The 24554-nt window shown below is 38.6% G+C and overlaps 1 protein-coding gene and 1 pseudogene across 1 annotated transcript in view; one reads left to right on the top strand and one right to left on the bottom strand.

Moving 5' to 3' along the window:
• Positions 1-3259: 3259 nt before the first annotated feature.
• LOC148365643 (U2 spliceosomal RNA) lies at positions 3260-3377 on the bottom strand (annotated as a pseudogene).
• A 2422-nt stretch (positions 3378-5799) lies between these two features.
• Positions 5800-24554, top strand: part of LOC148365642 (ubiquitin-associated protein 2-like) — a 33668-nt gene continuing 14913 nt past the window's right edge. Inside the window, exons 1-16 of the mRNA XM_088336026.1 lie at positions 5800-5919; positions 10160-10296; positions 12681-12758; positions 12830-12940; positions 13039-13198; positions 14918-14995; positions 16039-16099; positions 17772-17848; positions 18347-18399; positions 18468-18517; positions 18599-18785; positions 19955-20216; positions 21457-21591; positions 22136-22272; positions 22453-22685; positions 22759-22996. Coding sequence (XP_088192152.1) covers positions 10204-10296; positions 12681-12758; positions 12830-12940; positions 13039-13198; positions 14918-14995; positions 16039-16099; positions 17772-17848; positions 18347-18399; positions 18468-18517; positions 18599-18785; positions 19955-20216; positions 21457-21591; positions 22136-22272; positions 22453-22685; positions 22759-22996 — 1953 coding nt within the window. The 5' untranslated portion in view covers positions 5800-5919; positions 10160-10203. The remainder of the gene's footprint in view (positions 5920-10159; positions 10297-12680; positions 12759-12829; positions 12941-13038; positions 13199-14917; positions 14996-16038; positions 16100-17771; positions 17849-18346; positions 18400-18467; positions 18518-18598; positions 18786-19954; positions 20217-21456; positions 21592-22135; positions 22273-22452; positions 22686-22758; positions 22997-24554) is intronic.

Below are 24554 nucleotides of genomic sequence, written 5' to 3'. Positions count from 1 at the left end.
CAACTCTTTGACCTGCTACCCTCTGGTACGCGCCACATGTCTCTTAAAATAAGCACAAATAGGCTCAGAGACAGTTTCTCACCAGGACCTTCACCACCCTAAACAAGCACACAGGACGAGAAAAATGTATAGATCTTGCCTGTGTTTAGAAACATGGGTATTCATATATTATTTCTTGACTTATTTTGCAAATATGTTGCTGCTAATTGTCATTGCATTACTTTGTCATCAAACTTTTGGTATTCTCTAAGCACTTCCCTGTAAATATTTTGCCTATTTATTCTGACATTCTTCTTCATCTTGTTTTTATTTGTATAATCTTGTTGTAAACAATGTTCACTATGTTATTCTAGAAAATTCTAATTCTATGGTCATGGGGCCTGATGTAGAGAAGACCCATACTTCTCTCATGGTATACACAGTAGTTAACATTGTCTGGTACTGGATTGTTTACATTTCCCACGTCAATCACCTCATGTTTACGACAGGCCAAGCAGCAAAACATATTCAAGAGTTTATTGTCCTGGGACAGTGTGTAATATTTGACCACAAGATGTTGTTGTACTGTGTAGTGCAACTGAAAATGAGTGCTACAAAGCACAATTACAAATACAAACTACAGAGACTGGGAAGTAACCAAACAGCACCATTTTATTCTCTCTTTTTTTTCCCAGCCTTTTACCCGGAGCAGCAAGATGCAGCAATCATGTCAACTCCCTTTACGCGAGCCTCATGTTGTGTAAAGAAATTACGAATTTCTTAACCTAAGAATATTTAGAAGTGCATGTTTGTATGACAGTTATTTTTTTAGTAAATTGTTTTTTTACCACTTGGAAGAGCTAAATAATACGCAATGTCCCTTTAAAAACAGTCACAAAGCTTTTGGCACCAGAGGTTTTCCTGTGCCGGACGGGGAAAAAAAATGTTGACACGCAAACCCAAAAAAGCCTTATAATGGTCGAGCCAATCTAAATAGGCATTTCATTGGTAGTTTGAATAAAACTGTGAATTAGAATATGATTTACTTGTGTTTATCAATTTAAAGCAGGAGTGTCAAAGTCTAATGGACAGGGAGCCAAATAAAAACTTAGAGGTCCGGACCGCTTGAAGAAAAACTTTAAAATGGAGCCTACGAAACCTACAAAAAAAAAAAAAAACAGAAAAAAAATCCAATGTGATCAGATAATAACATTTTCATATAGCTTCATCAGTAATCTTGAATTTTCAACAAAAGACAAGTTTTCCTTGATATAAAAGTCCACGTATTAGAAGACTTTAAATGAAAGTATGTATTTTTAATGAACATCAGTCGCCCGTTTTATATTTTAGCAAAAATGTGGTACATTAAATTTGAAGAAAATAATAATCGCAATTTTCTATCAATTACTGAAATGAAATATTTGAGAAATATAATATTTTAATACGATAAAATAAAGTGCAAAATACCACACTTTTTTAAAAACACAAAATGATTTGTGGTTTATGATCCCATAATGAATGGAGATCATCTCACAGGCTGTAAAACACTTCGCGGGCCACATCTGGCCTGCATGCCATGACTTTGACATATATATTTAGAGCACTTATGTCAAACTACCGTAATGGCCCAAGGGCCAAATGTGGCCTGCCATCTAATTTTATGTGACCCGCAAGCGCTTAAAACGTCTGAGCCTCTAAATTGAATTAGTCAAGAGTGCTTTGACCAAAAACTACAGTACTGTATTAATAAGATTATAGTTTAGTAAACTCAAAATAAGGAGAGAATACATCATTAGATTTTGAACTTGTAGGAGAAGGCCCAAACATCAAATAGAAGAATAGAACATAACTTATTTTCATTGTAACATGTTAAATGCACAACAAAATTATAAAGTATCATCCTGATGGTGCAAGAACCTTTACAAAATGGACTAGTTTAAAATGAATAGTTTACGGTAGTAGTATAAAAATAAATATTAAATAAAAAAATAAAGAACTGAATCCTCCCTTGTCATTATTGCACATTACCATCCAACCATGTAACCGTGTTTCATTTTGCAGTGTTGAGGGTAACCATTGCTTTTGGGTAGAAGGGTAAGATTAATAAATTAATAAAATAAATTCAATTTTGGCAAATGACAGACTCAACGTGTGTCAAGTTGGCGACATCAAGGCCATATTGCAGGCGTAAGAAGACGTCAGCTTGAGGGCACTAATGCATCAAAGCCTAATAATATTCTATTCTACTTAATTGCATAATAGCATTATTTTTCACTCTTCGGTGAACTTTAAACTCATTTAAACTTTTTCATGCTAAGCAATTTTAATGAGTCAAGCAACTCAGAATATCTGAAAAACACTTAACAAAATGTTAATCAGAAATAGCGACTTTTCAGTGCAACAACGAATAAACTATGAAATACAAGAATATTATATTTGTTACCTAAAACACATTATCCCTGAAAAACACAGGAAACATTAATTACAATATTTACTGATGTACCAAAAAGGATCAAATACGAAACAATTTTAACCTTTTTTAATACATAACAGATTTAAAGTCAACAACATAGAATCTCTGAAAAAAAAAACGTGAGTATTGACTAAAATCAAGAGAAAAAAAACTTTCAAAGAGAATCCGCTCTTGATTGGTGGGGAGCTGGTTTCTTTGCGAACGGCACATTAAAATGTCTATGTGTGAAATGCACGGCCCTCCACTAATTACCTATGTTTCTTTTATTGATGTGCACTATGTTTTGTGTACTGTTACCCAATGCTAAATTGATGCACCCTGGTCTTCTTGGAAGGGGGATTTCCACTTGTGAGGCCCCTTCTCAAGGTTTCTTATTTTCTTCGTGCTGAGGTTTTGAGTTTTTCCTTTTCCTTGGTTTAGGATCAAGGGATGGTCTAATTGTAACCTGTGTGGTCCTTTGAGGCATTCTGTGATTAAGGGCTATACAAATAAATGTGACTTGATTTAAAAAGACAACTACAGAACTGAAAAATAGACATGTGAAACATAAAGTCAAATATATTACAGTAAAATGTTAGAAGTAGAGTAAACCAAACTAAAAAAATCATCAATTAAAAGCCTTAGTCACCCTTGTGGCATGTGTTTGTTTTGGGGTTTTTAAGGGTTATTGTTCTATCTTCGTTATTCATTATCCATTATCCGTTATCGGTCAGTTCATAATACGCTACAAAGCCAAGGAGCCGGGACTATTACTCTCAGCCAAAAGGCCAAGCTAAGGTCCTAGCCCTAAAGCTTTGCTGCGATCATTGCGAATGCACCGTTCCCGGAGGTACTGCAATACCGGGCCGATGCGTGGAGTGGACAGAGCAAGCTCTTATTCCATTTCCAGATTGCAAAAATCTGTGCTCACTACAAATACAGTAAAGTCCACAATCAGGCAAAATCCCACGTACCGATACATTTGGGTTCTCCTGATCTCAAAACTGCGGCTCAGCTTTTAGAACACAGTGCATGTCAGTGAACATAATTTGGACATGAACTTGAAGTGTAATAACTTAGCCATTAATAGTTTTTGACTTCCAACCACAGAAATGGTTCACTAGCATCAAACCTATTCATACTTATATACTTTTTCAGTTATTTAAATAAAGCATAACGGCCCTGGGTTGCTGGACTTGGTGTTGCACAGCATTCTACTTGGGCGCGGTTGTTGGAGCCGTGGTTTGATGAAAAAGTGCCATGGAGCCACTAGGGAAGGCTCAAGAGTCACAAGGCTGCATGCAGCTCCAGAGCCGCTTGACCATGAAAGCAGATGTTTATTGATATTGTTGGTATTTTTTGGGGGGTACCTTGACACCAAACCTAGAGGTTGTGGTGGCACCTAAGATTTAGGCCGATCACACCCCTTGACTTAAGATTTCCAGTGCCAATTCATATCATACCGTGTTTCATACTGTAATGTGAGTGGACAACTGTTCTGCTTTCTTCTACATCTCGCTGAGAAGGATTTGTGTCCCTTGCCTTTGTCGTGTCACCGAAGCGATGGCTCTCTCTCTCTCTTTTCCTGGCTTGCTCTCTTACTCTCAGTCTCCAGTGCTTTGATCAAATCACCTCTCTCAAAACAAAACAAAAAACTTAACCAATTTAAGATATTTATTGGGTTTCAATTTGTTCTCACTCTCGTTCTTTAAGTCTGCCAGTCAACTGGGCCTTGAACATATCACGTCCGCCTCCCCCCAAAACAAATCAACTAATTTAAAATAGTACTTGCTTTGAATTTGTTCTCTCTCGCTCTCTCATTCTCAGTCGGTAAGTCGGCAAGTCCGCGCTAATAAGGACCTGTGACGTTGCTGGCTAGATTGATGTGACAATGGTAGGCACAGGATTTGTTTATTCAAGTAGAAAACACTGTATTTGTGTGTTACGTCTCGTTTGATAAGAAATTTTTAGTCTCCAGTTTAATCTATTGATAATTTGACGGATCATTTCAGCATAATAATTTTTTAAGGTAGAGCACTTCATATTTTCAATACCAGTGATATTGAAAAGAAAAGGCAAAATAAACATGTTACTTCTTCAAAAGTGATTTCTATCCAATGTGCATAACTGTTCCATTACATTCCCAACAATTGAGAGACAAAGTGGTTTTAGTGACATCTTCGCTATAACATTCCCGACTAATAAGAGCCGAAGGCAATTTAGGGATATTTTGCTATTACATTTCCAAAAATTGAGATTAAAGTGAGATATGAAGTGGTTTTAGTGATGTTGGCCGAGTGATGTGTGCGCGCTCCCACTCTGGCATAAAATCGCCCCCAATCACCTTCGTATCTATTTTTTGAGGGAATGTAATAGAACATTAATTGACCGGTCCAAATTGTCCCTAGGTGTGGATGAGCAAGTGAGTTGTCTGGCTCTGTGCCCCACAGCTGCCTGTCAACCAGTTCAGGGTGTTCCCTCCCCACTGCCTGAAGATAGCTTGGATGGGCTCCAGCATCTCTGCGACCCTACTGAGGATAAGCCGTGCAGATAATAGATGGATGTAATCGAACAGAAAAATACAGATTAGAATTTGCACTTTCTATGGGTAGGCAAGTCGATGGATCTCCTTACTATTTGGGTCATCATTTCCTGTGGTGTGTCTTTAGCAAATACAGCCTGGTGGCACCCACCCCTCTATAAGCCAACAAATGACGGCTTCGCCTTTTTTCCGTATGTTTCCCTTTTCATCCGTTGAGAATTTGTAGTGTCATTTCGGAGTACAGTAATAAGATTTTTGGAATAGCACATAACAGTTATCAATTCATGTGATATTCGAAAGATTACGGTTCTTGATCGCTGCTTAATCGCAATAGGAGGACTGTTTACGTGTGTCACAATTGGTCGGAAAAGGCAGAGTCATTTTCGTGATGTTCAGGCAAGAGGGGACATTTCATGCTGGGCAATGTCATTTTCATCTTGCTCAAAATGATTTCTTGAAGTCATACAAGCTGCAAATACTAATATTTTATTGTTCTATTCCCCCAAAAATTAGATACAAAGTCGTTATAGTGATGTTTGCGCGAGGGGGAACATTTCATGGCGGGGAATAATTTTTGGCACGACACCTGCCACAAAAAAACTTTCTGTTCCCTATTAACCGCGAAAAGCGAGGGATCTCCGTAATATATAATTTACAGCACCCTTTTGAATGTCTGGTGTACGTTTTCACTACCCGGGGGAAATCTGAGATCCCAAATGTTTACATTTCAATGCTCTCTCTTTGATTGAAAATGCAAAAAAAACATTCAATCGTACATGCATGTGATCCGTGGGGCTGCTTTACTATTGGAAGTTGTGGTTGCACTTGATGATCAATAAAGCAATATGAAAAAAAAAAACCGGAAGAACATATTACGTAGACGAACAACGGCGCGGGAGGTCACGTGACATCTGCTGCTGCTGGGCTGAGGGAAGCGTGTTAGCAGGTAAAGAAAACCGTAAAATATATATTTAAAAATCAATTTAAGTATTTGACGCTTTAAGCATCAGTTTGTGGGATCGGTCTGGGCGAACAACTCTCGTGATTACTGTCTTTTACTGTTTATTTGAACGCAAAGCTATACTGCGTTATGTTTTGAGTGCAAACAGGCCGTTCGAATGGCTGACTAGCTAGGGAGGCATACTTCTTAAATGTGTTATCTTAGTTGTTGGCAACACATTTACAATTTAAAGCTTATCTTTGTGGAAAAGGTTCAACAAAGTCTATGAAGAAGAAGGCACCGACTCTGGGCACGCTTTTTGGCCCACAGCTTTATTTAGCCTCTGTTGACTCGCGGCGCTGAAATGAAAGGGGAGTTCTAGACGCACCTGTATTCCAAAAAGCTAGTTCTCCATGTTAAATTATTCCCTAAAGGCGATGACGTGTCGCCCAGTGTGATTGTGATGGACAAAATGTGAGTTTTATAGCTACTTCGGCGTTTAATGTCGCCCGGGGAACGCTTTGGAGTTCCACGCGTGAAACAAAGAGTGGCGGCTAAATGCTAGGCTAACGAGCATTCTCACTCTGCCGATCCCGTTTGTTATTGAACGTGCTGCCCATTCCGTGCATTTGCCGAATATTTCTGTAAATAATCGTGAGCCCAATTCCTTTTCTTGATCTCCCAACGAAATTTGTACTTGCTTTATGTCAACTGTCAACTGCCATACGACCCACTCGATCACCTTTGTGTGGCGAAATCGCTTTCACTACACGTCGAGATGAAATGAATTTATCATCATTATCATTTATATATATATATATATATATATATATATATATATATATATATGAGAGAGAGAGATACTTTATAGATATTTTATGGATATTTTATAGATAAATAAGTCTATAAAGTCTTTAGTTGCTGGTCAGTGCTGGTGTTTTTTTTTTTGTTTTTTGTTTTTGCGTTGGCGACAGCTTGGAAGGGGTGTTTGTAAGATGACACTTCTACGGTCCCCTTTGGAGTTCTATATTTAACCCTGAGAGGTAGGTGGGTGACAGATGGAGTTATATTATACTCTTACATGGTGTACTCCTAAACACCAGCCCACTTGTTATTTACGCCAAGGCAGGGGTGGGGAATCTTGCTTGCTTTTTTGCTCTTTTAAGTCAGAAATCTTGGTTTTTTTTGGGGGGGGGACACATCATATATTTTCTACAAATCTTCCAAATTCGCTCTCCAGACAAAAGCTGATACTTCAGGGCATTTTATGTCGCCTTGTCACGTTCGACAATTCGATCAAATCTATGAAATAATCATGAGATTCTGTGTCCCATATGAACAAATATGCCATTTAAAATGTCTCTTACTCCTGCAGATATTGAAGATCTTTGTGGATCATTCTGACTGTCAATTTTGTAGTAAAAATGGTTTTAGAACAGGGTGCACACAGTTATTTTGTAAAAGTTTCAAAAAATACATCAAACATGAATGATACTGATGTATTTACCTTCACATATGTGACCTGGTCATGGTTGTAATCTTGGGAATACAGAGGTCATTATTTGTCGTTCATCGCGCTTTAGCGGTGAAAATCTTCTAAATCTTTGAAATCTACTAACGTTTGTCTTAAAAGTCCTCAAGCGCGTCAATCGTGCATTATTTTTTTGTGTAACTTGCGCAAACTACACTTAAAAAATGTGATAAGTGTGCAGATACACCCCACTCCCACCATTCACCCAATCAAATTACCCTGGGGTATTGGCTGGCGTTTTTAAGTGTTTAGTTTGTTCTGTGTGTTTTCATCAAAAAGTGACAACAATGTACGTACATTGTTTAATGAGCTTCCATATACAGCATTCCATACATACGTACAACCAAAACACAGCCTGTTGGTGTAACTATGACTGTAAACTGTAGTTGGGACTTGGGACAATATTGAGAAAATTGGCACAGATGGTCTCTGTGTCAGATGAACTCTTTAAAAGAGCCATACTTGGTACATTTTATGTAAAAGTATCTTGACATTTTTCTCGGCTATATGGCATACCCCAGTTAATCCAAACTTATCAAACTTGCATAAAAATGTTAGGAATATTTTATTAGAGTTTCTCTTCCATGTTTGTTAAGGTTTGCAAAAGCGCCTGTGCTTATTTTTACTCCAAAGGTTTTTTTTTTTGTTTTTGTTTTTTTTTGAGATGGTGAAAAACCTGTCAAAAGGCTGAGCCTGTTTAACCGTCCACTTTATTCCGAGTACAATGTATCAAGCACAAGCATCAAGCAAAAATTCTCAAAAGAATACGACAAAATATTTGCACACAAACAGCTATATGATACAATAATTTAACACATAATCGTGTTTCCAAAGGGAGTAAGCTGAAGCAGAAACTTTTAAGGGATTCAGTTGAGATCAGAACCGATAGTGTCCCTCCCCACAATCATGCAGCTATCTTCCAAAATATTCCATGCGCCATGGATTTTGAAATGATTTTTCAAAGTAGACCTTATATTCTTAGACCTGTGACGTCGCCAAATGACTACGAGAAGCATGACAAACTGCATGTACTATTGAAAAACAGACAGAGATTGTAGTAATCAGCGAATGCATAGGGCTCATTTGAGCTTGGGGTAACTGGAACTTGGCTTACTGTGTCACTGGGGGACTTCTGACTGTTAAGTCCCAGTGAATCATCAAAGCGTAAGTTTATTTACCATTAGTGTGCGGGCTCCTGAAAGCTACATTTTGTTTGGTCTAAATTGGCTCTGTTAGCAGTCGGCTAACTTGCCAACCTGCCATGCTCTTTGTTTTTTTTCCCCCCGGCTGCGTTTGTGTTTGTTAATGCCGTGGCTCGCGCTTATCCTGGATGGTTACTGCATGTTTTCGACCAGCCAGCCTCCGTTTTTTTCCACCAATTGGTCCCTGTTCGTCTTTTATAGCAGTCGGCAAGCCTGGCGTGTCCTGGCTGGTTTTGCCCATGTTAGCATGTTACAAGCTCGAATAGGCTAAAATGGGGTAAAACAAAGCCTGCAATTAGCTGAAAAATGTGAATCACAAGTTAGGTTGGTCGACAGCCTTGAGAAAATAATTATACTATTTTGCTGGTTGGTCCCACTTTGGCTGCTTGCCACTTGTTGTACCATTGCTGCTCCCAACTGTAACACAACGCCTAGCAATTCTCCACAAAAACTACCAAAACTTGGCTTAAAACACTCAAAACCTTTTCAACAAGTTAACATTTAAACCAATAGGGTGACTGCTTTGCTACACATAACATCAGAGCTAAGGAATTCAAAGACAAGACAGACTGTCTTCAAAATGCATTAACTCGGAAAATAATTGGAATATACCAATGACACATATATAAATATATATATTTAAATGTAAAAAAAAAAAACATGTACTATTTTCCTACATTTGCAATGTTTTAGAATTTGGGAATTCCTTTAAGTGTCTACCCCATTTATCTTTTCAAAATACAAACAAAACCCTACCCTACAAAAGGACGGCATTTTTTTGTCTGCAACTATATCGCCTTGTATAATTTTTTTAAATTGATAAAAATTAGGTTAATTGCATAAATGAACACCTATTCGGGTAGCATCATGCCATTTCAATGTTGTGCGAGCTTGTTTGACTATGAAATTAAGGATTTCCCTTTCGATCAGGAATCTCCAACTTAGTGAATTACAACCTGAGTAGTCTGTGGACTGGGTCTGAAATTGTATTGTGGATCATTGTGATTTTCTAGGAAACTTGATTTCTAACTAAATGATGTTTAGTGGTTGACTAAGCCTATTCTAATCTAATAATTACAACTGTGTATAACACAGTATCATGTTATTTTAGAAATGCATATCAGACTGGTAGTTCGAACGAATCAACAAAAAAAAGTCTCAGCTTGGAAGAGGTTGATGAACCCTGCCATAGATGATGGTTGTCTACTCTGTAGTGTTTCAGCTTTGGCTAGTTGGCAATTATTTTTTATTCTCGTTTTTTTTACCATTGCAAAGAAAGTGTTCAACAAGAAGCCCTTTTGCTTCTTGAATTAATAAACACTTGGCGTTTCTTCAATCAGAATAACTGGATATATTATGTGATTAGATTTTCTGTTATTTTTCCCTACAATTTCTGCTCTTTTTCTATTTTTTTCCATTTTGAATGATAAACTGCTAAACAAAAAATATGTATTTTATTTTTGAGTTTTTTGACTGTTCAACTTGCCTTGACACTATTTTTTTCTGTTTACAGATAATTTTCTATTTTGTACATACATTGTTTTGTATATACTGTATATGATGACTTCCTTGGTCAGCAATCAAGCCCGAGGAACTCGGGACAGAACTCTGACTGCTACCACCACCACCACCACACAGAAACAGATACAGGTGGGTGTTTGCTAAATCTGTAGTGGGTAGATGGGAAATGGCTAGTTTGACCTAAACATTTTTAGTTGTAAGTATCGAGGATTTTGTTGAAATTATATCAGGGGAACATGGCCTCTAGATTTGAAGCGTGCACATTCTGATGCCCGATCTATACTCTGCAAGCCTACCATCAAATATGTTTGTAAACTTCGTCTCCTTTAGGTATCCGTCACAAAAAGATGATGCTAAAACATGTCCACTTACCTAATTACAAATTTGAAAAACTTACGGCCTTGGGCAAGTTGTCCCTGGAATAGTCTTTGATTGCTTCTCAAACTAGCCCACCCGCGGAATAATGTTCCTAAAGATTTACAATTCTACATTTAGTTCAGTGATTGTGCAGCTAATGCTACAAGGAATGGAGGGTGTAAGTGTTGTTGTCTGCATGCCCTCTATTTAAAGGACGTGGTGTGTTTCCACTACAGCAATTCCGCAATGTTTCGCAAAATCTCCCCCAAAAAATGAGCTTGAACTAAATCAATCATGAGAAAATTGCACATTTAAACACAAAATTTACTTATACGTGGTTGATGAGTCAAAGACTTGGAAATATTATCCAGTAATGTCTCGGTAAACAAATGGAATGATTTTGTATTTATATACGGGGTGTTTTGGCACCATATTCATCTAATGATGGATTAAAACGTAAGGGACCTTTTTGAGTTTGTTTTTATTAAAATTGCGAAATGGGATCGTCTGTCAACTAATGACTTAGTTCCAACTTGCGATAATACATACTTAAAAAAAAAAGTGAAAAAACAAACTGTTGCGGTGTAAGGTTATGAAAACAAATATATAATTAGTTTAAGGACAAATAAGAAAATAATTGCATTCACATCTTTGTAAAATAGGGTACATTGATAGAACATTCGGGGGGGTAGTATTGTTATTGCCGTATTTTCCGCACTATAAGGGGCACCTAAAAGCCCCTTTTTTTTTCTTTTCTTTTTTTCCCCCTCCCTCAAAAGCTGACTGTGCGTCTTATATATTGATCAATATTGAGTTGCAACAGATCTCACAACTCGGTAAGCACCAGCCGACTTGATTTTTCCCCGTAGAAGTAGTGTGTGGTGAAAGCTGGGATATATATAATATATATATATTAGAGCTGGGAAAAATGTCGTGGAAAAGAGAAAAGAAAAGAAACACGTTTAGGCGGACCATTTTGCTTTAAAACATTGTCCGATGGGAATCTCGACAAGCCGAAAGTGATATATATGCTTTACAAAGCGGAATTTAATGACCATCGGAGCACTTCTTCCCTGATATACCACTCGAAAGCTAAGCACCCCGGTGCGGTGGCACAGTCAGACAGGAGACCTCGTCAAACAACTTTGGATCAGTTTGGTGCAAGGGACGGGTGTTCTAAAATTTTTACATAAGGAACTTGAATATTTTGTTTATGGAAGATTTGTCTTTGGCACCACAAGCTTTATGCATGTTTCATTTACTTGGTAAGCATATTTTGTTAAAATATTTACGACAGCTTTACAGCAAATTTACAGTTCAACAGTGATGACATAAAGTACTTGAATATCTTTGTTATGAAAGCAATCTTTGTCATTACAGTCTATGCACGTTTACTGTACTTGGTATAGGCCTATACCATTTGGCATAATAAATGTAAACTTTCTGGGCATATTTTTGCATATTTACTGCCATTCGTAAAATCTGGATTTTATAAATTAATTTCGATAAAATTATTTCAAAACTGAGATTAATTTATTTTATTCGATTCCCAGTCCTAATATATATATATATATATATATATATATATATATATAAATACCAGCGTTTCAATCCCTCACTAATGTGTCAATCATCATTTTAATCGGTCACTATTTGTTAAAGTTATTCGGAGGTAAAATATGCGTGTCCTTTGTAGATATTACAAGCTCGAATAGGCTAAAGTGGGACAAAACAAAGCCTGCAAATAGCTGAAAAATATGTGAATCATAAATTAGGTTGGTCTACTGCCTTGAGAAAATAATTATACTAGTTTGTTTATTCCCCAACAGTTAATAAAGTTTGACTGACCTATCCGTTTTGTTGATGTTCCTACTGTTGCGCCTTATGTATAGAAAATATGTAAGACTATTTTTCAGGGTGCACCTTACGGTAATGATGAATAAACCTTTTTCTTTAAGGCCTTCCATATAATCTTAAATCCTACGCAGTGTCAGACTGTGTATTCCAGGTTTCAGCTATCTTGCCGATGGTCGTCCAGCCACATGTAGGAATTCTTGACTTCTGTGGGTCAAGTGTTATTTTCATGTTGAGTATCATTTTATTTCATGGAATAATGTGAAAATGCGGTCGCTCACATGAGTCTTTCTGCTCACCAGGCAACTGCCGAACAAATCCGCTTGGCCCAGATGATCTATGATAAAAATGATGCAGTCTTTGAAGACAAAGTCAAACAGGTATCATTTTTATTGTCTGCTTTATTGAATGGAGTCTTATCCGTAACACAATTTACTTTCCTTACATTCAGCTAATTGAGGTCACTGGCAAAACTCAAGATGAGTGCATGGTTGCCCTTCACGACTGCAATGAGGATGTCAACAGAGCCATCAATTTTCTACTGGAGAGCACATCTGACACAGTAAGGGCTGATATCGCATTCAGTTTTTGTTTGCCTACTGGAATTCCTCACATGGCACTGGAGTAATTTTTTTTCTTTTTGTGCTTGTCTCTGATAAGAACTCATGGGAGACAGTTGGGAAGAAGCGGAGCATTGGGAAAGAGGGAGGAGCCTTTGAAGTAAAGGAAAGCCGTGAGAAAAAGGGAGGCGAGCGGGAAGCTAATCGCGGGAGAGGTGGGGGCAACAGACGAGGCCGTGGAATCAGCAGAGGGCGTGAAGGTAAAAAAAGTTGAATGCTTACTTTCTACTTGATAATTACAAACTGCTGTTTGTCTCAAAATTTATATTATAGAATAGAATGTACTTTTTATTGTCATTCTTTGTAACCATGCACACAGAACGAAATGTCAATACACCTGACCCGTACAGTTAAACTGTAGCGAGCCGATGCAGCCGCAGCCTAACAGGGCGCAGCCATTTTAGTCATTAGGTGACCAAACCCCCCAATTCCAACCCTCAATGCCGAGCGCCAAACAGGGAGGCAATGAGTACCAATGTTGTAGGACTCGGCCGAGGCTTGAACCAGCGACCTCCCAGTCTCGGAGCGGGCGCCCTACCATCTAGGCTACAGAGCTGGTAGAAGCAGCTAAATTCAAATCAAAGTTTAAAAAAAAACCTACTTTATTAAAAGAAGCCTGTAAATGATGAGCACATCCCATATTACTGTATATTGTAAATATTTGGAGTTCTGTCTTGCTTTTTAGGTCTTGTGGAATTTTTTCTATTACCTAACATACTGCTGTTGTCAAATTCTATGAACAGCAGTCCTTCATTTATTTACATTTAGATTCAGATTCAGATTCAGATCTACTTTATTGTCATTCTAGTACACGTGTATACAGAACGAAATGTCGATGCATCTGACCCCCACAGTTTCCTTGAATGTACAGATATAAATAAAGTTGTATTGTAATTGGCTACGTATAGTATTTTACCATAGTGCCGATAGTGCAAGAAGAGTAGCTAACCAGATGTGCAAAATGGGCAGTCAGGTTAACAAGTCAGGTACACAGTAACACTGTAACAATAACGCTGTAATTACCATAGTGCAGAGAGCAATGTGCAATGAGTGGCAAGCTATAAAAAACTGCCAGTAGTGCAAAAAGTCAGATTAGCAGCCGTTTAGATTTAAGTTAACTATATGTTAGATTGACCATTTAACAGTCTAATGGCCAGGGGGACTAGACTATTGCGGAGCCTGGTGGTCCTGCACCGCACACTGCAGAACCTCTTCCCAGAGGCTAGCAGAGTGAACAGTCCATGATGGGGTGAGAGGGGTCCCCGGTAATGTTCTTAGCATGGGATAGGCAGCGCTTCTGGCCAATGTCCTGAATGGAGGGAAGTGTAGTCCCGATTATTTTCTCTGCTGTCCTCGTTACCCTCCTCACACTACCCCAGTCGGTAGCGCTGCAGCCTCCACACCACACAGAGATACAGCTGGTCAGGATACTCTCTATGGTGCCCCTGTAGAATGTGATGAGGGAGGGTGGGGGCAGGTGGGCTCTCCTCATCCTCCGCAGGAAGTACAGGCGCTGCTGTGCCCTCTTAACCAGTGATGCAGTGTTCACGGACCAGGTGAGTTTGTTTGTAATGTGCACCCCTAGGAACTTGATACTGCTGACAACCTCCACAGCCTTGTTGTTGATGCAAAGTGGGGCATGGTTGGGCTGGTTTAATGCACATCCTGGTATTTTTATTGTTTTGGTGAACCAAAATAATATTAGGGGTGGTTTGGTGGTAAGTGGTGGTGTTTTAGCTAATGTTTTTCATGGCACTTTCTGAAATAAATGCCACTTAGTGAAAAATGAACAGTTACAGTATTTTGTTTGCTATGTCGTCAACGTATTATTTTTAATGTACACGTGTAGCATACTTTTTTTATTGATTGTGTTTGTAGTAGTGTGGACAATTTTACTCATTCTGTCCTGTTGCTTTCAGGCCGTGCCGAGGAGAATGGCTTTGAGATGGTACCTGGAGAGAGGGGTGGAGACCGTGGACGCAGAGAACGAGGCAGAGGTAAATGATACAGTTTTGAGCTGCCACGTTCTGGCTGTAACTAGGGACGGGTACCAAAGACAACACTACTTTGGATTAGGGTTGATGCTACCTGGCAACGATTTGTGTGAAATCAAATAGTCCCATTATTCGGTCCTGAATGCTAGCTTTTAAACTGTTACTGTGCATCCAGGAAGAGAAAAGTTGGCAAGAAGACATCTTGTGAAATATTTCTGGAATGCTTCTTTTATTCAGAGTGATTTTTTTTTCAACGTTGTTTATCCATGGCGTGGACATATTTCAAGAAGACTTGAATGGGCAAAGTTTGTATAAACGATGTACTGGGCCAACAGAGAAAAAAATCCCACCTTTACATTGGATGTTGTCATTCACATCCATCAGTTCATCAAGTTGCCTTTGAAGTGTTTCATCACTGTTTGTGCAGTGATCTCAGGCCTTGCACCTGCCACTCACAGAGAGCTAAGAATGCACTGCTGATGAGGCTGGTGACTTTATTACCCTTCAGAGCTTGCCTAAATCTGTAATGGAAAATGAGTGTGACATGTGTTCCTGTAAATAAATCTGTGGTAATCTTTTGCTGGTCATCAGATTCTGCGGACTAATTAAAATGGAAAATGACAAATTATATAAAGGTAGCTTTGCGATTTCCCCTTTGTTGTTTGCATGTTTTATCCTAATTTAACAAACAGGCTTTGAAACATTACCCGGAATTCAAATTTTAATCTCTACAAAATAAATGTATGGTGAAAGAATTTCCATCATATGAACTGTAAATCAGCTCAGCCGGTCCGTATCTCTTGTGTTGGGAAAAATGATGCTTCAGCTCTCTTGCATTCTTTCAATGCGCAGTTGACAAGGCACCACCAGGAGTTATACGGGGGAAAAAAAACATCATGTTTCTAACAACATTTTGCAAAGTATAGATTCAGCCTTTCACATTCTCATCTGTGGGCAATTTAATCTTCCATCAACTAACCTTGCATTTTAATGGTTGTATTAACCTGTGTGTAAAACCTCAAATGCTACTTTGGAATATCTCTCAGGGGCAGGTGGTCGTGGTAGAGGAAGACCAGCTGCTGGAACAAGGTTCTCTCAAGCTATGGGGTAAGAAAGAAGAATCTTGCTCAACAGTCATTTTGCTTACAAGTCCATAGATCAGTCTTTACCATTATATTTTGTAGGGCTGCAACTAACGATTATTCTAATAATCGATTAATCTGAACTTTTTTTTTTCCAGTTAGTCGATGAATCGGATACATTTTTTAAATTGATTTCCTCTTCATTCAATTATTGAACTTTCGTGGACAAATAAGAAAATCGCTTACAAAACAGAATAAAATATTTAACATTACAAAAAAATGTTCTTTGTCAAATAACAAGCAAAATACGTACAAATGTATGTAATACACCTGCAAATGTATAAGATAGTCTTTTAAAAGTGCAAAAAAAATATGTATTCTTGTTGTTTAAAGGGACATGAGCTTTTGGATCAAGAAATAATTGCAAATGTTTCAACCCAGTAACATATTTTCAACATTAACAAGCAAAAAGTAAACATGACCACTATCACCTTTGCTTGCTCACTCGCGCTTCCTTTGATAATTTTGCTTTGCAATGCAAAAATGTGAGCATGTAAATGAGGATCATGTTGAGGAGGCTCTCAATGATGACAGTTGCTTGCTGTGGCAAGCATAATGTCTCTATCTCATCATGAAGCTTGTAATTGTTTGCTATTTTCTATTAAGATAAGAACGTATAGTATGAGTATTATTATGGCACCATTTACAAGGACACAAAAATCACTCAGACGTTGCCAGAAAATTTAAACTTAATATTCAAACTTATTAACACCATTGTGTGCAACTTGAGTTTTTTATATATAAAGCACAATGAAACACTCCCTAAGCCTCGACTCCCTTTGGGCACATGTTTATGATCATATTGCATCGTTCAGCTGATTTTTGAGTTTAGTGCAAATCATTTATTGGTCCCTTTTCTTAATTAGTGGTTGGAACTTTGTTTTGTGCTGTGCCCAGATAAACATATTTCTTTAACTGAAATAAAGTATCTCGCTCACACACTGTTTGTCACTAACAAGCGAAATCTAGCAAATCAAGCGAGCAAACACAGACTAACATTACGTTTCCTCACTTAATCACTCGGACTTAGCCAGAAAATCGAAACCTAATGCTTAATCTTACCACCATTGTATGAAAGTTGAGGGTTTTTATATAAAGCACAATTAAATACTGCTAAAAATGATTTATCTGAAATAAAAAGTATCACACGTGCGCAGACATCGGCTAACATCAGCTAGCTACCTGAGACGAAGGTCACGTTTCCACACTAAAAAAATGCAGATAACAAACTTATCCAACAAAAAATATATTGGCTCAATGTTTTGATTGCTTCCTCACCATCGTGATGCTCCCATGCCAAAGCTTGCAAGTGACTTAATTATTTGTTATGTCAAGTGTGGAGTGCTTCACTTTTGCAGACTTAAGTCGAACTCTTTTCTCCGTGTCTGTCATTTTTCATAAGTTGAGTTGACCATAGCCTTTGAAAATAGTGCCCTTTGTTAGCACTCCACCTCGCTCTGTTATGCTCGCTGACTCGCTTTGCAACTTGCTCAGTGACGCATAAATCGCGTGACACAACAAATCAATGACCTAATTTGTTGTCAGCGCTTTTAATCAGATTTATTGGTTCGTTGTTGCTGCCCTATCTTAATGGTGATTTAGTTCCTTTGCTCACATCTACATTCTTCCTGTGTTAGAACCTTCAATCCTGCTGACTACGTTGTTGGTCGCCATGAAAACTCTGAGACAGATGCAAACACTACTGAAGCTTCTAGTAAGATTTCTTCTTTCTAAAATAACACATCTGTGCCGATAATTTGTATCACCTGAGTTGGAGCCGAGAAACATCCGAAAGCATGGATAAGTGGCCTTAGGACCAAAGCTGATTTGGACATAGTTTGTAGTAAGATGGGACAAATTCGGACTAAAATTCTTACATAATGTACAAGACTTAATCTCATTAAATTGTTAAAAAATACTATTTTTTAAATTCCTTTTAAATGCAATTTTCTTATTACTTTTTACATCCAAAGAGTACTGACTAGGATGCCTTTTACTACCTTTTTATATTTCCTGTTTACCTTTTAATTGAAAACAGAAATGTGATCAGTCCTGTCACGCTATACAAATTGCAATGCATGTGAATGTGCATACCCCATCAATGCAATTACTACTAGTATAGCCAGAGACATTTTTGTTTTGAGTATGTAGCAGTTACTGTTGACTGAAATAACTTCAATGTTGCCTCATTGACATGGCCTTTGTTGTTCAGCTACGTGGGGAGGCAATCCAGAAGATTGGACTACAGAAGACTGGAATGAAGACGTGAGTCAGCTGGGCCAGGATGCTAACAATTAGAACAACTAGTTGATTTTTTTTCTGCTTCCTTTCAGTTATCCGAGACCAAAGTATTCACTTCCTCTTCTACGCTGAAAAACCACAAGTGAGTCCCCCCCTTGCCAAAAAATATTCAAATGGGATTCTGTTTTTAAGTTTCTTTCCACTCTGATGTATTTCGTTTCAGTGTGGACTTGACTGGTATTCTTCCAAAGTCCGGAGTGTCTGTGGATTCAGACCTGGTTGATGGGCCATCAGCTGAGGATTTGGGCCAAAGCCTAGTCTTCACAAACTCCCACCACAACGGACGCATAACCACTCACAGCTATGCCCACGCTGCTTCTGCTAGTACCACCTATGCGCATGCTCAACTGGTACATAAAATTATGTTTTCAGTCAAGACTAATATTTAATCTACGTATTACGACGAAGAATCGACCCATATAGGTTTTTCAGGACCAATCCCAATTTTCAGTATTAAGATGAGGCCGATAACTAATATTTGTAGCCTATATTTGCTGTAAAAGCTTAAAAATTCGTGTGAGAAATTGTTAATGTTGCAAAAAGAAACATTGAATTTTTGTTATAATTTCAAATAATACTAAAATAGCTCTCTGAAACTTTTTACATTAAATTAGAATTTCGACATAACTAACATGACTAATCTTTCACTTTAACCAGAAACTTTCAGTCCATGAAATAAAATTGGGCCTAGCAGCAACTAAGGTTATGGTAACAGCTAATCACTCAGCCTTCTACTTTAGCATGCGTTTTCTGCTCTCTATCACAAACACCCAGGCTTGATTGACGGAACAGATATTACAAGAGCTAATATAAGAGTATCTACCTGAACGTGCTTCCCTAAAACAAGTTTACTACACCTTTTACGTTATTTTAGGAGTTTTCTGTTTTCCTTCCACACCTTTTGTACTCTAGCTCTGGTATGCAGTGTGTGACTGCGGAGTCGGGGACAGCTTCCACTTCAGTGGCTCTGCCCCCGGTCGCTTATCCAATCAGAAGGCGCGGAGTGGGTAGCATCCAAAGCAGGAGAGAGGGAGAGAGCGGCTTGGCTGCATCTGAGCCGAGATAATCAGTTTTAAATATGTTTAATGTGCCCGTTGACGAAATACGATTGCCAATTCGATATGAGTGAAATTTACAAATATCTGTGCCAATAATCGGCCCACCAGATAATCGGTCGACCTTTAATCAAGACCAAACCAAATGTTGCTTTTGAAGGCAATACAAGTGATGTCCCTATAACTTTGGTTCTTTTTACTTTAGCCTAGAGTTTTTTCTGACACCAGCAGGATTTATACATGCTGTTGGTGAAAATATTTTTCACAAACTTTGTATTTGGCATTCTGAGAAGTCTTTGTAGACAGCTTGTATTCATACAAATTAAAAAGGTATAATTCGATTTTTTTTTTTCTTCTCGGTCCATCGCTGAGTGGCTTAGAAATTAGCTGTGCAAATTGATGGAATGCATTACATGTTCATTTCCTTTTAATTTTGATTTTATTTTAATTTTTTTTGCCCCTAGACTCCAGCTCCAGGCCCTGGTTTCGGGTCCCTCAACACACCGAAGCCAGCAACCATTCTTGATGCCAGAACATCAGATCAGCTCAACAGGACTCTGCTTGGTCAAAGAGCAAGTCAGTTTCCGGCTGACCCTGAGACAATCACCAGTAGCATTTCCAAAGATGCAGTGGCCCCTGCAGTACTGAGCCCTGCAGCAACCCCCTCAGCTGCTGTCGAAATCAAACCTCAGAAATTGGACAATGGACTTATAACAGGCCTAAACAGTAAGTTGGCATGTCAGGGTTGTTTTTGTTTTGCTTTGTGTGTAAAATGATCAGATGTAGACTAGCGTACAGATACTAAAGATTCTTAAACATGCAAAATGTGGACAAAGAGAACATGATTTCTGCATAAAATCTATATTTCATCAGTAAACTCGAATTATTTTCTGAGATAATGAATTTGAAGATCGCGTATCTCGTCTTTGTCATCCTGAGCTTCGACGTCATTAGAGGAACACCAGCACCCTACCAAGCCATTCCTTGTATTTGTTTACGTGTGAATTAGTCCAACAGGTTACGAGTGTTTTAAGAGCAACGTTTGGTAGTATTTGGCAAGAATGCTTGGGTGTCGCCGGTTGTTGCAGTAAAGTACAACAAAGAGCGATCAGCCAAAAGGGTGTTACCTGGCAAGAAACCCCACAACGAGCCACCAACAGGGGGCTAAAGCCTCTGCAGAAAAACGCAATGCTATCCGACTTAAGGACACGCAATAAGGAGCTAAGCTTGCTGGTAACCAAAAACAAAAAGCAGCTACGGCGATAAACATGAATCCCACCAGAAATAATCCAATGGACACGGCAAAACTGGCACTTATGCTGGGCTAGATGCCAAACACACGGTGGGCAGCAAACTAGCACTAACAAGGAGCAAACAAAATGGGAATGCCCACGGTAACTGGTAGAAAGCCACACAAAATTATAACAAGTCCTACACATGCAAACAAAATCAAAGCAACAATCTTCTACCTCCAAGCAGAAATGGACGGTATGCAATCGCTGCTCCCTACAATCTGTTTCAGAGCTGGCTTCACATGTTGTATTAACAGTATTTGCTATCTTAAAAGTGTGGTGTTCCCTGTTAATGACATCACAGTTCTACTGCACACAAGCCAGATGGGTCAACTTTGAGACTTATTTACTTGAGTCCCCAGCGTGTGGAATATTTGGCAACATATTTGCATAACACTACATGTTCTGTGCCTAATTGAAAAAAAATATATATTTTGAAAATACCTTTAAATACAAATAGTTGCCTGCGCTGCTCTGATTTTTTATAACCGAATGGTTATACCGGACTACAGTGTATATTTGAAAATGTAAAATCTGCTTTTTAGTACACATTAATTCGTTTTTAACACAATTCAGTTGCCTTGCTGTTTTAAAAAAAAATTGGGGAGAATTGTGACTTGGAACAAAAACACTGCTTTTCAAGTCTGATATTTTTACGTTTATTTTTGCTTTAGTGGAGATTAAGCGTCAGCCAGAACCCTCTGTTGTGCTCAGCCAGCTAGCACACAGGCACCAACAATCTTCCATCCATTCCACCACTGAGCCTCCTTTGTCCCATTCACACGCCCCACAAGTGCCCACACCACCAGGTATGACTGCGTCTCTTTTTTTCCACCCGTTCTTATTTGTGCAGAATTATTTATTTGGAAAGCAAATTTGTGATCCCAGATTTTTTTTTTTTTTTTTTTTTTTTCCTTTTTGTTCAAGAAGCATAGCGGCAGCACAACATGTTAGCCTCATGAGTTTGATTGAAAGCCATGTAGTATAGTTTTAGTAGGGCAAATTTGACTTTGTCAACGTCTTTAAAACCCATTGTATTCATTGTTGAGGTAAGATCCTAGGCCTGCGGCACAACCCGACCCGAAATTTGCCCGGGTCTAAAATGTCAACCATATTTGTCCAAAATCACCATTCCCAATTGTTCAAAAATAGAATATGCAAATTTGTGTTTTCTTCGGGCCGGGTTGCTCAAATCAAGGTCATTTGTCGGGCCGGGCATTAATACCTGTGGGCCGAGCTGCATCTTTTAGGCCTGATCTTACTTCAAATTCATAGGTTGAGGACTCAATACATCGGAAAAAATATTATTTCCAGTAAGATGTTTCTACTAACCATGCTTTATATTTACTAAAGGTCATGAGTCCTCAATCTTGCCTGCAAGAGATTTGGCCTCTCCAGGAATAAAGATGACTGGTGTGGACCCACCTATCGCAGATCCCCCCATGCGACAACTCAAGTCACAGAAGCGTAGAGTGCCAGCTCCTTCCAAGGTCACTGAACAAGTCGATTGACTTTAAATATTTTCATTTTACTCCAGTGTTTACATCTAAGTCATAAGTTCATTTTGAACTTGCATACATATCTAAAATGTCTATATTCTTGTGTAATGTATTTTACCTTTTTTAAAAATTTTTTTATAATGAAATACTCACTATCTCCCTTGCCTTTAGATTCCTTCGTCAGCCGTCGAGATGCCAGGCTCTTCTGACTTCTCAGGCTTTAATGTCCAATTTGGTGCGCTAGACTTTGGTTCAGATTCAGGCGGCGTTGACATTGCCCAAAAGGAGTCAAGCCGAATGCTAAAACCATTGACGCCTCTAGCAGGGGTTGCAGGTTCTGATTCTGCTACTGTCACTCCTGCGCACCAGTCACAGAGTTTATTTTCTAAGCCTGCATCTATGAGGTTAGTCTGCATTTTTTTTTTACATCATCTCCCTTATTTGCAAACATTCCTTAAATTCTGTCTATCTTAACAGCGAACACATGAGCAGCGTACCTACCATGCCAGATGCTGGCTTCCCCTCACCGTCCTTGGGCTTACCCAGTGCCACACCATCCTCCTCCCTGGGCCTCCCCAGTGCATCCACCCCTACCTCCTCCACAGCATTGGTCTCCGGTAATCGTATGGAGACTACCGCATCCAGATCTATGCCTCCCCACCTTCCTTTCTCTCAGAGTAAAGAAAATACACCATCTGTATCCACCAATCTTACGGTAAGACAAAGTTAAACCATCACACAATATATACATACAGTGTTCTCGTTTGCCCACGTCCCTGTGTCCTAGACGCATCATTTTTGCTGGGGACACATAGTGTCAAATCAACGTGCGTTCCCAGGACGCAACTTTTTTGACACAAAATTGTAATTTTTACCAGATTACTTTTTTTTTAACAAAGATTTACCGCACTCAACTTTTTGTCAGGCAGATCCGCCATTGTTGTTTTGGTCTCGCGGTTCGAGTTTTTGTCTGCACGCCGATCTCGGCAAACGAGATCTCGTTGCTTCGAGATTACGTCATTGTTGTGGTGGTTCTCGTCGAATGAAGATGAAAATCAACACAAAATTGGTAATTCCTTCAGTGTCAGTAGTAAGTCGAAACATAATGCGGAAAGTGATAACAACGGCAATACTTCCGGCACGAAAAAAACGGCGGAGAAATTCTTCGGAAGATTGCGGAGACAAGGAAAACACGTGTGTTGAAGCGAACGATTCGACGAAAGAAAATAAAAGAATACTCCTAGCAAGAAAAGGACTTTTCTGCCAAAATGGACTAAATTTAATTTCTTGTTACGCTATGAGGAGGACAATAATGGATTGGACCTTGAGAAGGCATTACAACTGTGGCGGGACAGCAGACCACAAAGAATATATGAATTGAAAAATCTGAAATGATAACTGCTTTGTATTACCAATAACTGTGATGACTAAAACTGAATGAAAATATAGATTAATATAATTATTTCAGCAATATTATTTAGTATAATGTACAATATTGTTGTGAACTGAAAAATCTCGAAGTGACAACTGATTTGTATTACCAATAAACCGTGATGTTTAAAACTGAATGAATATATACATTTATATTATATATTTGTTGCCGATTTACAATTTCAACCTCGATAACACTAAATTTTGGGGACCCATAGATTTCTGTTGAGACCCATAGATTTTTGAGCATGCGAGTCCCCGGGACCCATCACTTTTCAGAGGTAAAATGAACACTGCATACACACAAGGGCTGCACGATTAACTGAAATCTAATCCATATTGCGATGTCACGTAGTGCGATAATGTAACCAAAAACACTGCGCTTTTTTCAAGGATTCCTAGTTCCAGTTTGTTATTTGAGTCCCTGGCCAACAAGTATTGTCACATTTCGTGGTTTAACAGCGCCGGCCAGTCAGAGGCAGGTTTTAATGGCACCTATGAACAGAGGCGAGGCAAAGTGTGCAATACCATTTATTAAATTGCAATTCTGTTTTTATTTGTAGATGTGTAGTTGTTACTTTGTCACAGTTGTATACTCTGTCTCTAAGGACATCATGTCATGGTAAGTTTGTATGTAACTACATTTAAATTCTTCCCCTAAACAAATGGAGAACAGAAATGCACTTTTCTTTTAAAATGTAAAATCGCATTGTAATTGCAATACAGGTCTAAAAAAATCGCAATGAGGTTTTTTCCCAAAATCATGCAGTCCTAATTTACACACACACGGTTGGATTCCTTAACCACTAGGATCATAGGAACACAATTTCCTTTGGTGTTTT

Source organism: Urocampus carinirostris, chromosome 5, assembly GCF_059441175.1.
Source record: "Urocampus carinirostris isolate Australia breed hairy pipefish chromosome 5, RoL_Ucar_1.0, whole genome shotgun sequence".
Taxonomy (NCBI): domain Eukaryota; kingdom Metazoa; phylum Chordata; class Actinopteri; order Syngnathiformes; family Syngnathidae; genus Urocampus; species Urocampus carinirostris.
The sequence above is the reverse complement of the archived record's forward strand: the minus strand, read 5'-3'. Positions and strand labels throughout refer to the sequence as shown.